This window comes from Anneissia japonica, unplaced genomic scaffold (assembly GCF_011630105.1).
Source record: "Anneissia japonica isolate Jap-2015-1 unplaced genomic scaffold, ASM1163010v1 scaffold287713_len945575_cov184, whole genome shotgun sequence".
In the NCBI taxonomy this organism is placed as follows: Eukaryota; Metazoa; Echinodermata; class Crinoidea; order Comatulida; family Comatulidae; genus Anneissia; species Anneissia japonica.
The window spans coordinates 95,232-109,083 of record NW_022725774.1 but is presented as its reverse complement, the minus strand read 5'-3'; the positions used below and the strand labels follow the sequence as shown (position 1 = coordinate 109,083).

General features: G+C 31.4%; 1 protein-coding gene across 1 annotated transcript; it reads left to right on the top strand.

Annotated features, from left to right (window-relative positions):
- Positions 1-288: 288 nt before the first annotated feature.
- LOC117112889 (interactor protein for cytohesin exchange factors 1-like) lies at positions 289-8,400 on the top strand (the record flags this gene model as incomplete). Its single annotated transcript, XM_033256102.1, is given in 4 exon segments — positions 289-455; positions 2,007-2,522; positions 6,935-7,128; positions 7,834-8,400. Coding segments are annotated over 4 exon segments (1,444 nt in total), but the record flags the coding sequence as incomplete, so codon positions are not given.
- Between the last annotated feature and the right edge of the window lie 5,452 nt (positions 8,401-13,852).

The window sequence follows — 13,852 nt, the reverse complement described above, 5'->3', positions numbered from 1 at the left end:
ATGATTATGTTTATGTTTACATACCTCTTGACGAAATGCTATATTTTAAATCATTCAACGACACCAATTACAACGAATCATACCCAAGTCTCACCTTGTCGTTCTCCGCTTACCACATGGGATGATCATTACAATTTCACGGCTGACCGCATAACAATGAGATATATTCATACGCCGCCCTACATCCCAAATGGGCAGTGTTAATTTTAATAGTTACGGTACCTATATATATATATTTTTCAGTTTACGACAATATTAATCTGGTATGAAATGATATTACACCCCCAGTCTGTTAAAGATCAGTCACAAGGGGCTGAAACCCTTTATATTTTCTGCCGAGCGCAAGAAGGATTCGGATGCATGGTTAGAGAAAATGCAGTTAGTTTCTGTCACGTTCAACCAACCTGATGTTGTCCAAGAAAGTGAAAACACAGAACTTGTAATAATGGCAAAAGGTATTGAATTGTTATTATATACATTTATGTATCATTTGACTATGTTGATCATTATAAATAAATGTACTTTTAGATTGGATTTGAATGGATATCTATATAAATGTAACAACATAATTTATTTGCAACATCTCTATACATTTTTTTTTTTTTATCAAATCTGACTTTGGTTTTTTTTTTCTTTTTTGCTGATTCTTTTTTTGTTGCTAAGTGTCATTGAGAATGGTTGAAGATGAGTTGTCTCATGCAAAATGCAGAAAAAATCATAAAAGTATTTTTGGATTTAACTTGCTCATTTTGAAGTAACATAAAAATTATCAACTTGAACATAGAAATTAGTGTACTAAAAAATGTTTGTAACCCATAATTTTACAGCCGTAAATGATAGAAACATTTTCTGTCACTGGAAGTGTTTTATTATTTCTATTATCATTATAAATCCACATTTGTAAAATTTAATAAAGTCTATGCTTAGGTTAATAATTTGTATGTTACAGCAAAATAAGCAAGTTCATTTAAAAATTATTTTTTATGATTTTTTGTCATTTTCAAGGGACAGTACATATTTAAAATAACAACCATAGATTATTTCATAATTATCCAGCCATAACAAAATCTTATACAGATGATTCAGATAGATACCAATGCTTTCAGTACCATTGTTATTATTAAATAATGTTCTTAATTGCTAAAATAACATCATTCAGTTTTGATGATTTTATTAACATAAACACTTGTGGTAAAGTCAAAACTGATAAGTTTTGTTAATATATTTTCTGCAAGTCTGTGAACATCATTTGACAGAAACAAATTTGATGTCTATCATATGTTGCAATAAATAAATGTACTTATCTGATGGCTGTTATCATAAATCTCTGGTTTTCTATTATGTATAGTTTAGCTTTCCCATTATACTTTATATGGAACTCTCTCATTTGTGTTAATATTTTGCTTAGGAGTATTTATATATTTTTGTATATATTTCCCTTTATTCACTGTCACTCAAAATGTATATATATATATATATGTGTTGTATTCAATATATAGTTCAAGATAAAAGTGAATATAATCCACTTCTGGAAATTCCACTTAACTCTGAAAAACAATATTAAATTTAAAAATAATTATATATTTATATGACATTAAAGTTTGCTGCATGTCTCTGTAAACATATAAACAGTGCTAAAATATAGCAAACAAATTATGTTATCACAGTGAGAATAGTCCATTAACAAAACATTCCTTATCAGTTGTAAGAATTGAACCTTCAAACTTTTTATTGTCAAGTGTTAACCTATCTTGTGCATTCTTGGTGAACACTAACAAATGTGCTATACAATCTGTAAGAAACTCTCTTTTATATTACTACCTCGGAGCCAACAGCCTACCAAGCATAAGGAGTAGGTTAGTTTTATCGGCATACATTAATTTATATATAACATCACAATAACAAATCACCAAATGCATAGAGGCTTTTTTTGCAGGATTCACTATATACAAGTCCAACTATTATTATTATTTTATCATTTATTAAATCAATTGTTATATTTATAGATATGGAAGGTTACCATAGTGAAAGTGACGATGAGGACAGCTCTTCAGTATCTTTGTCAACTAGTGGAAGTCATCAGGATGTGGATGTACCATTGGATGTTAGTGGTCAAAGGTCATCTTCGGCTAGTGCAGGTGATGAGTTATTACTTGCGGCAATTGATTCCGCAGATTCTCCATGCTTAAAAAAAGCATCATCCATGAGTTTACTTGCCATAGAGGACGGTTTACATACCCAAAATGGCAGGTTGCCAAACAGTGAATCAGGAACACTTATTAAATCAAATTCTTTTTCAAGTCTTACTGCTCATGCAACAAAACCAAAGGTCAAATCTGGGCATCCGGCAGCAAGCCCTGGAGTAATGAGGCGTCTGAAAAAGGCTTTGAAATCAAAATCTAATACGGATATAAAACGGAGCTACACAACAGCGTCCGAATACACAAAACACAAGAAAAATTCTGCTCCTGCAATCAATACAGAGGTTGATCACTCAAATGAAAAGCAGGAACATAAACCAGGTACTTACCAGTCAGGAATTGAATGGCAAAAATTCTTCCCATTTCACTTTTAATATATAAATGCACAATTATTCTTTTTTCCATTGTATAACAATTTGTTCTTGTACTATTTGCTTCATTTGTTGTCTGCCAGCACTTTATCATCAGCTTTGCTTCAAAAGTGTACTCTATTTTTATGAGGCTCATCCGGTGATGCAGGAATAGACCCAGGGACACTTATACTAATAATAACTAAAAATAATAATAATTGAGAATTGATATAGCGAAAATTATAAAACAATGTTAAAATCAAGTGTGCTTTAGACTGAAAGTTATGTAGTGTCCTTCAAAAATGATGTTTTGATGTTGGCTTTGAAAGTGAATATGTTGAAGATTGGTCAAAATGTAATGGTAGAGAATTCCAGAGAGTAGTAGCTGCAAATGTGAAAGATCTGTTGCCGATTATTTTGACGTTGGTTCAGGAGAGAAGGCATTGGTGAGAGGATCGATGTAAACAAGTAGGAAAATATTTGGAAAGGAGGTAAAGAAGGTATGATGGTGTGCAAAGATGAGAGCTTTGAAAGTCGATAGGAGAATTTTGTATTTAATCCGGTCATCGATTTTAAGCCAATGAAGATTATGTATAATGTGTGTGATGTGTGAATGTTTGTGAATGTTAGATTCTTGCAGCAGCATTTTGAAGTCGTTGAAGACGGTAAATAAGGCTGTGATTAGTATTGCTTTTGTCAATCCTTGGCTCTTGTGCCTAAAATAAGATTAAAATTAAATGTGGGTCATTACCTAATAATGTCCCTTAGAAAGACTCATCTTAAAAACCAATTACATAATGGACAGTGTAAAGTGTCATTTAAGGCTAAAGGAGTGTAGTTGCAAGTGGCCTGAGTCTCTCATGCATTATGGGAAATCAGCACAATCTCCTTTCCAGCCTCCCACTATTATTCTATCATACGTTTGTACAAGCAAACGTATGATAGAATAAAAATAAAAATAAAAATTAAAAAAAATAAATAAATAAAATTTAAAAAAAAAAAATAATAATAATAATAATGATCGATCCTTTGTCATCAGGTTGTTTTAGCTCTTTTCTTTCTGTGAAGAATGTATTCAATTTTTGAATAAAACGTTACACAATAAATAAATAAATAAACTATTATTCTTATTCCGTCTCTAAATTAACTTCCTCGTTGGTGGTGCTGTCCAGAATGAGAAAATAATATGTTTAATGTGTTACTGATTCCTTGAGTGAATGTGTTAAGAAAGCACATTAAACTAGATTTTCCCGACATGGGCTCTCCCAACTTAGGACCCCTGTAGTTGCGTTCACTGGGAATGAACATAGGGTCATGGTATTGGAAGGCCGGCAAGCACATTATCCACCTAAATGCGTCTCCCACAAAATGATTTTCTTATGTGTTTATCAATATTGAATGTCATTCCTATTAACTTTAATGCTTTCTTTTCTTTCATTTTAAAAGCTTAGCTTAACAACAATGTGCCTGTGAACTTGAATACTAACTGACTTATTTTGCCATATTTTTGTTTGGTAGTCTGGTTTTGATTTAAATGTTTTAGTTTTTTAATTTTCATTTACTTAAAAACTTAACCAGAAATTATTTTCAAATTTATAGTTGAATTCTGGGAGCTTATAATGCTATAAGTCTTTGTATTTAAACATTGGTTTGCTAAACAAGAGCAGTAATTCTCATTTGACCTTTGGTGTTTATTTTTTGTTATCATTTTTGAAAATACTGTAATAACATTCCTCTCTCAAATGTATTGCCCAGGGTAACCTTCAATTTCAACTTCTAGTTCACTCATTTGTTTGAATATGATAAATTTATATATTTATTTTTAATATCACTGTAATTATAAACCTATACTGTAGATACAGCAATAGATGAAATATCTTTATTATGTATATCATTGTTATTTAGAATTAATATTGTTTTATTAACTGAATACCATGTCAAAGGCTAAAATATAGTGTGAAGTGCTTTATAGCACATTAACTGTGTAAGCTAGGGATAGTAATAATTATTATTATTGTTATTTATTTTATTGTAATTATTTATTATTATTTAATATTTTTATATTAAATAATAATAATAAATATTATTATTATTATTATTATTATTTTTATTATTTTTCTACTACTGTATAGGTTTGTAGTCATGTACTGTTTAGTTAGAAAATTATTATGATCATTTAACTTAATTTAGCTTCAAGTGTGATATAATATCAAATTTTAAAAAATTATTTATTATTTATAAAATATATTATTTTTATTATCTAAAACTTTACTTGTTCATTCATTAAGATAGGAAAATAATGTTCTCAATATTTTATCAGATTTTGTTATCAATATTATTATTATTATTATTTGTATTATTTCTATTAATTATCATTGTTTATCTGGTTATTATTATTTGTTATTTTTATTGTTAATCATATGATTTTCTAAATTCTTGACATTACAAAACACAAATACAAAAGAGTGGCTGAGTGAGAAATTTGTAACCAATTTTTGTTTTGTCTGTTAACATTAAGAGACATCAACTAACATTGATATCATCACTATTAAATCATGTTTATTAATAATGTAATATTAAATGATTTCTCACATTTCAGTATCACTCTAAATTTAATATGAAAACATTATCTAATTTATATTATTTATTATTGTTGTTCTATTTTATCATTATGACCATTATTATCTTATTAAGTTAGCTGATGATTTTAATGTATTTTTTTTAAGAAGTCATTAGCTTTCATTGTTATTGTTGATATACTGTAGATCATCTTTATATTACTGTAAATGTTTTAATAAGCGGCAGTGCGTATAAAAGTTGTTTAATACTTCTGTTTGATGTTTATTCGAGAACGACTCTTATTCCAGAGCAACACTTTTCCAAGAGTTGACCTTTTTTCGAGACTGGTCCTTATTTTAGATCCACAAATATTAAAAATTACCATAGTGCTAAAATGTTACCATTTATCATACATAGGTTTATATCACTTGTTGCAATATTAGTATTGTTTAATTTGTTGTCGGTTTACTGTATTAATAGTATCCCGCAATTATTCAAGAACGGTGCTTATTTAAGACTGGCGCCAAATAGTATAGAATTACAAGAGGTCCGACTACCCTAAATTTGTATGCATGCAATGAAACGTTCAAAAAATTACTACCAAGAAAGGGGTCACCCTGTTTACAAACACCTTTTACATGCTTTTGAAGGACATCTTCTAGATCATGATAGTACCATTTTTAGATGGGATTGCATTTCAATGAAACCCCAAGAGTCGGACCTCTTACAATTCTGTACTCTTTGGTGGCGCTTAATGGATAATTTACGATATTTCTTAGTTTCCTAAGTGATATTAATTTATTTTAACTATGTTTTTTTTTTTCTTATAACATAATAGCATCATCACTCGTGGTGTGGTTCTGGTTTGGTGGTGCTTTTCATCTTGTAAACCAAAGTCCTGGATTTATCCTGGCAAAAAATTAACTAGGTTTTTTAACAGAATGAAAAACAGTGCCACTCCTCAAGACGATTGAGTGTCCAAGTCTTGAGACTTTGTAATAGATGATCAGTTTACTCTTTAAAGTTTTGTCTACACTATCAAATTTTATGTGACACAAAAATGTGATGTGCCCATATATGGGTACGATGATGTCATATCACATATCAAATTGTATCAAAAAAGTTGAACGCGTTCAACTCTATGTTCCATCAAATTTTATGTGACGCTTTTTTGATGAAATTTGTGTAGACAAAGCTTAAGCCTGATAAAGAGATTTGCTTGCTCAAAATGATCAGATATCTGCTACCCATAATGCCTCATAAAGATATTTTATTATGGAACAAGAGGGCTCTAAGACTCTATCCACACTACTTTTATGTGACACATTTGTGTGATGTGTCCATAATGATGTAATATTGCACACACGAAATATGGACATATCCCATTTATTTGTCTCATAAAATTTGATATCGTGAACAGAGATCAAAATGAAAGCTCTCCACTCCCAAACACCCAAAAAGAATCTTGGTTGTTATAAAGCTTGATGATCAGCCCTCTCCTCCCAAAGCTACACAAGAAAATTTGGGTTTATGGGCGTAAAGGCCTGTTCATACTAAACTTTCATACAGAAAATAAAAGAAATAAGAGAAGTTTTACACTAGAACGATTCGATAACGACGTATTGTATTTCGATAACGACTTATCCTAATACTTCTCTTATTCCTTTTATTTTCTATATGAACGATTGCTTTTAGCTTTTTATCATTAAAATGTTATTGTTGCAAGTATGAAAAGGCCTTTTAGGTTCCAAATGATAGCTTTTATAGGTATACCCTTGTTGAATATTACAACTTGTATATAAATGAGTTTATTTACATTTATAGAGACAAAGGGTGATGTGCTCGACTTTTTGAATGTAGTGCGAGATAGTGGCACTGTTGTGCGGGGGTTTGGTCGCAGCAGTACAAGATCGAGTATAAAAGGTAGAGACTTGTTCCGAAAGCCAACGATTCTGCACAGGGATCCAACAAAGAATAAGCTTATGTTACAGAAGAGAGCTTTAGAAAGAACAAAGAAGGTAAGGATCTTAGAATATCTTAATAGTATATATATATGATAAAGATGAACATGTCAACAATTGTAGTAGTATACGGATAAGGATGTTTAAATAAAGATAATAATAAATGTTTGATTATATAATATTTGAATTGGACAAAATTAATAAATAGTGTAATAATGAAATAGAATAATACTTTATTTGCTTCATACTTATTTGACAATACAGGTCTCCTTCTAATTAAAAACTACTTTTGAGACATGGGAGACTGGGCTCTAACCCCTAAATTTTGTCTTATTCAGTGAAAACTATTAAAAATAAATCGCTTTGTGCACCAACGACATTCCATATTACTTCTTTTCACCAAAGGCTTTCCATACAGCAGTATACAGTACTTTTCTGATTCCCATCTAAATTCAACAACATACCAAAAACAAACATTGGTGGTATCTCCAAAATTATCTAACACTGGGAAATCAATATCTTAGAGACTTGTGGCAAGTCTAGGACAGGGTTTCCAAAGTCTTTAGCAGCTTTGGTCTCTAATTGGAATAATAAAGATAAAAGACATTTGTTAAATTGGGACCACAGAAAAGTGGTCTTTAATTGGAGGTGGTCTTTAACTAGAGGGAGACCTGTATATACATAATTTCAAGAACTGAGTGTCCCTCCCAGAATTTATTGAATTCATCTCTTCAATTGTATTTTTTAACGTTTCTACCCTAGGCAAAACAAACGGAGTTGGACATAGTGATGAAGCTGTTGTCTGAGCCATTGACGGCAGCTGCACTTAGGGAGTGGAAAGAAATAAACGGTAGTATTCTTGCTAAAGATGAAAGCCATTCAAGCAGCGAGGAAGAACAGGATGAGGAGGAAAACGTAAAGCAGGTTGGACAGGCAAACGGAGAACAAGAAGATGGGAAGCACAATGGGCAGGAAAATGGAGAGCACAATTTGGAAAACCAAATGAATTGTAACCCTCTGTTAGTTGTCTGTGAACAATCTAATAATATTCATGAACAAGATGGCTCTGTAAATTCACCTGAAATATCATTAGGGGATACAACTGGAAAAGACCTAGAGATTTCTTTAAATACAACAAAATCGACTTTAGAAACTGACCTTGATTCTGTGGATGTTTTAAGGAATAATAATGGTGCTGAGAACTTTGAGGATCCTGATGATCAAACAGACAATGTGGTAAAACACACAACTAAAGACTGTCAAGAACGCACAGACAATATTCAAGGAAATGACCTAATTTTTGTTGAGGGATATGAAACACATTTGTAAAATGAAAGATGAAGAATTTTATACGATAAGGTTTGAGCTGCAGTAGCGCCAGTGGGGGACCAGGGCAGCCAGGGGCCCTCATTGTGGAGAGGTGGTTCCTCGTTGAGGTGTAAAAGATGTAAAAACCACAAGATGTCAATTAGAGAAAAAAATTTAATTTCTACAGAATTAAAAACACCAAAATCCATAAAATATGCTGTTAGAAACCCCTTCCGAGGGTCTCTGGGCAGCCTGTGACCCAACCCACTTATGTGCCGTCACAGAATTCTACGCGCTGTTGAGTACTATTGACAGCTTGTCGGGCAAATCCTGGTGCCACCACTGAGCTTCAGAAAGATAATTAAGAAGTGGTGAGAAGGGAGTATTGAGTCACTCAAATGTGACATTGGTGTACTTAACTCCTGGTGAAATAGTGGCAGTTATTGTGAGCTTCCAATTAATAATGATGATTGTGAGTTTGTATTGTTTAAATAACAGAAATGTTAAATTTTATCTACTTTTATCTTTCTTTACCCAGACGTATATATGTGTATATGGCAGACTGTGTAAAACCAAATATATAAACAGTGGCATCCAAGGATTTCTAAAAGTTTCTAGTAATATGAAAGATAATGCACAAAATCGGACCAGTAGAAGTAATGTATTAGTAATAATAATAATAAGAATATTTTTTTCGATAATAAAAAAAAATTAATGCTTGTTAATGTATAAAGTAAAACTTAGTAAACTTAGTTTTACCAATAACTCATTAATATTTGTTCATCTTTAAACAAAAAAGATGGTGCTCAGGCACCCTTAGCACTGTGGGTAGGCCACCGAAAATGGTCTGTGCTAAAAATGCTGCAAGGTTTAGCGATATTCCTCATTGAATGGAGAAGGCTGCATGACTTGTGAAAAATGCTGTTTTATAAACATAAGAATTAGAATTAAACATAACAAGTTATATTTTATGATAGGAATGAGAATGATGAATGAGTAGTTGACTGATTGATAGGTGGTAGACCTAGATCGACAGACTTTCCCGACATATATCAATCACACTGAACCTGGCCAATCAGAACATAGCCAAGAGTGTATGCATAAAACCGAAAGGTCCACTGATAAGATAGGATAATACATAATCCAATTATCAAAATGCATGTTATGTTGGGATTCAATATTTGGACATTAATTATGTCCAAATTAATTATTAATTATGTTTGTTAAATAATTTCGAAATATTGAATCCCAACATGATGACGTGCATCTCGATACTTAAAGTATGTGTATTATTCTATCGAATGTATGCAGGTTCTACAAAATCATGTTCTTAACTAGATGTGCACATTTGTTGTTTATTTTTTGTGTGACCTATACTAACAATTATCAAAAGGGCTGGATGCAGCAAAAAGGTCCATTGATAGCTGATCAATGTATTTATAAATTGATGTATTAATATGTAATTGATGGATAGATAACTGGTGATCGATTGATAGATATATTAATTATTAATAATTTTATGATATAATTGATATAAACTAAATTGGTGATTGATATTTATTCATTGAGAGGTGAATAATCAATAGATGATTGATCATTTGATGATTGAATGATTGGTTAAAGGTTAAAGGTTATTTATTTATATTGTGCAAAATACGACAGAGTCTATGCTCAGAACAAGTGAGCAGATGTAATTGAAAAATAAGAAAAGAAATTTGGTTGCTTGTTGATTTATTGATAATATGTAATTGATAAGAGTGTATGGTGTAGTAATGGATCAATTGATTCATTGATGTAGAAGCGGTTTGGGGCAGCGTTAAAGGTTTAGTTTCCCAACCCTGAGATCAGGGTTTCAATCCCTCGCTGTGCATTTCGCTTGTGTCCTTGAGCAAGGCACTTTATCTGCATTGCTTCTTTCACCCCAGGAGTATAAATGGGTACCTGGTGGGGTTGCTTGCTCCTGCACTGATTACAGCAGCAACACTTAAGCATGTGGATCCAATTTCCAGGGATTGAAGTGTTTCGTATCTGCAAAGAAATGCACTATATAAATAACCAAAAATAATATATGTAGAAGTAACTGTCAAATAAACACAATAAGTAGCTTTCCTTAATATATTATATTGAATTGCCTTACCTGTCAAACAACTGTTTCATGTGTGGTAGTAAAATACAAATTTCCATTCAACTGAAATACAATATATCTATCTCATTATTAAAATAATTGATATATTTATTCGATTATTTATCATTTTCTTTTTGGTAACAAAACCAAAGATTCTATATAGCTGAGGAGGGTTTGTTGTATCAGTGGAAGAATAACAACTGGCAATTGCATCTTTAAAAGTCCCTGGAACTTTGCGTCAAAAATAAATAGATAAATTAAACTTTTATTATTTTGTTAATAACCTTATTTATTGTGGGCCATTAAACAAAGTAGGTAATTGGGGACAACCAATGCACTAAAACCTTATCTCTTAATGAGACTCAGCAAACACAGTGAAAAATCCTAGTATTTATAGCCAGGATTGGACTTGAGACTTTGGTATTAAAATGCAAGCATCTTAACCACCAAGCGAGAATTCTCTATTCTCTATATCCACCATTAATGTAATATGTTTGAACTCCCTGTACAACATATATAATGTATGAGGCTTGCTGTCCCAAAATCGGCATCAGTGACCAAAAAAGGAAAATTGACTTTTTAATATATTCTTATTCTCCACATCATAAGCTTTAAAATGATGGGTGATTTGCTGGAATCAAATTAATATTGTCAAATTTATGAGTAAAAATATTACAGCTTCTCTGTACTAAAGTATATGATACTGGCACCTTTTTATGCTATTTACTCAGTTTAACAATTAGCGACAGTGTGCTGGTTTTTGGGTGGGCAAGTCTTATATAATGATTTATCTGTATTTTATTATTTTTTATAAAGTTGTATTTCTCTTTAAATAATTGGTTTTGTTATTGCCTTTATCTGATCATACTAAATTAATTTGAATGTCATGATTGGCTAGTCACATGATTAGCTAATCACATATCACATGATTAGCTAATCTCATGTCACATGATTAGCTAATCACATGTCACATGATTAGCTCATCACACTAATAAAAATGATTAGTTAATCACATGATTATACTGTATAATCACATGATTACCTTATCACATAATTTTAACAATTTGAAATATCAATTGTAAATAATAAAACTAATAGTTTTTCTAAATGTCTATGAACTTGTAAATTAATATTTGTTTAAATATTATATTTCAGTTAAGTGAACTGTCATATTTATCTATTGTGTCCAAATATTAATAATTATTTTTTTTGTTTTCATTAATTAATAATTACTTGGATACAATTAATGTTATTTATTGGAAATTTTAAAATTAATTTAATATATTAATTAAACTGAATTATGAATGCCAATATTACTGTTGTATATAAAGTAGTTAATGGCAGAAGATGAAGGATAAACTGAGCGTAGATTATTTCTATACTCTTAACATTATGTATATCATATTCATGTACCTGTAGGCCTAAATCTTTGGTTATCATGTTGTATTCATTGTGGATGAAGTAATTTATTGCATTAGCTCTTGCTGGATATAAATTTCATTTTGGAGATGTATCTGGTATGACCTCCTACTCTTCGTCTCACCTTCATTTAATCCATTATTATTTTTTTTTTTTGCTTTTTAAAATACATAAAAAAAAACTAAATAACAATTGCACCATTTCAGTCTTTTTTCCATTTTTTTTTTTTTCATTTACTGTATTTTCAATACGATACAACATTGCCTTAATCAGCTTTGTATACTATAAATGGGTTCCTGTGTATACATATGAAGAAGTTTCACCCCAAATGGTGCTTGTGCAATTAATTACATCAAATGTTGATGTTATTTTCAGAACGAAATGATAACTTTTGTATTCATAATCTCTGAACTGGAGTCAAAACTCAAAACTATACCCAAAAAGAAAATTGTGCTTTGTTTTGGCATGGGCATAGGGTGGAGGGAAGTAGGGTTGTCCCCCTTTTTATGGCAATTTAGTTCCAAGTGGGTTAAAATACTAAAAATGATCATTAAGTTTTCATTGGAAATAGGGATTTAGTTCAGAATTCTGAATTCTTCTTTTTGCATCCTTCGGACGAAAACCAAACTACGCATGTGCTTGTTTATCTTCTAGGCTTCATAATTCATTTGCAACACTTATCCTAATTCGATATCTTCTTCCCTACGGTTAAACAGTGGCATGTCTATTGGGAGGATAAAAAATTACCTTAAATTTGCCAGCTAGCACCAGGCAACCCCCCACCCCTTAATCATCAAGCCCTTCCACTAAACCTTGGCTCCCCCACCCCATGTCAATTATCTTAGATATACTGCTGCATTTTAGGTAGAATATGTTTAGTCCACACTTGAAAGATGTATGATTTTTTAGATAGAGGGGGTGGTGATTTTGAGAATCTATCCTATCATAGGCCCCAATTCCCCGAGTTTCTCTAGTACATGAGGCATATATAGGTACATAATCTCAAGGAGCCTTTTATATGAGGTTTGTCGTGGTAGAAGACAGTGGAATGACACTCTGTACAGTATTTTGGCATTAAAAGCTGGGGGAAATACTCCCCTCAGTACCGTCACTAGCAGTAACACAGCGTTGTATCTGAAGCCTGGTTTGCATAAAATCACTTCAAATATCACCGGTAGCTTTTCGGTGACTCTGATTGCTTCTTCGAATCAGGGGAGATAGGGAAATGATGTGATTTTTCACTATGTACATTAGTGCAACAATAGTCTTGTTTTGTTGCGGGTGGGGATGTTTATATGCCACGGCAGAAACCTATGTATGCATGATTTACATAATTACAATTTTTTTTTTTGTACAGTATATTTTTTCTTAAATCTATTATGTGAAAGTAATTTGTTTAAATGTTTGCATTTTATGTCATTAAGCAGCAGTTTTATTGTGAAATAGTACATATTATATTCATTATAGTTAGTATTGTATAATACCATGGTGTAATTTTGTATACAACTGATTGTATAAAATTATAAATCAAAATATAGTTAATATTATAAATTTACAATTATAAATCAACACAGTGCTCTCTTTGTTTACTTTGCTGTTTTGGGTTTTATTTCTTATTGCTTGTGCAAAAAAAAAAACAATGATAAATAATCATAACACAGCTTTGTATGACGCCATATTTAATGATGATTTTATATACAGTATAGCAATGCATAATGATGATGATGATATTGTTGATGATAATATTGATGATGATGATAATAGACCAGGAGCCCAGGGGTGTCAGCATAGCTGGAAAGTTAACCAATTTCTGTGTATATAGTAATGTTCTATGTGCCTGTCTATGTAGGAGAATGGGCATCTGCCGGTCCCATTGTGGTGGGTGTGGTCAGGAGGGGCATAAAAAGGGCCCCAAAAATTGAGCTAGAT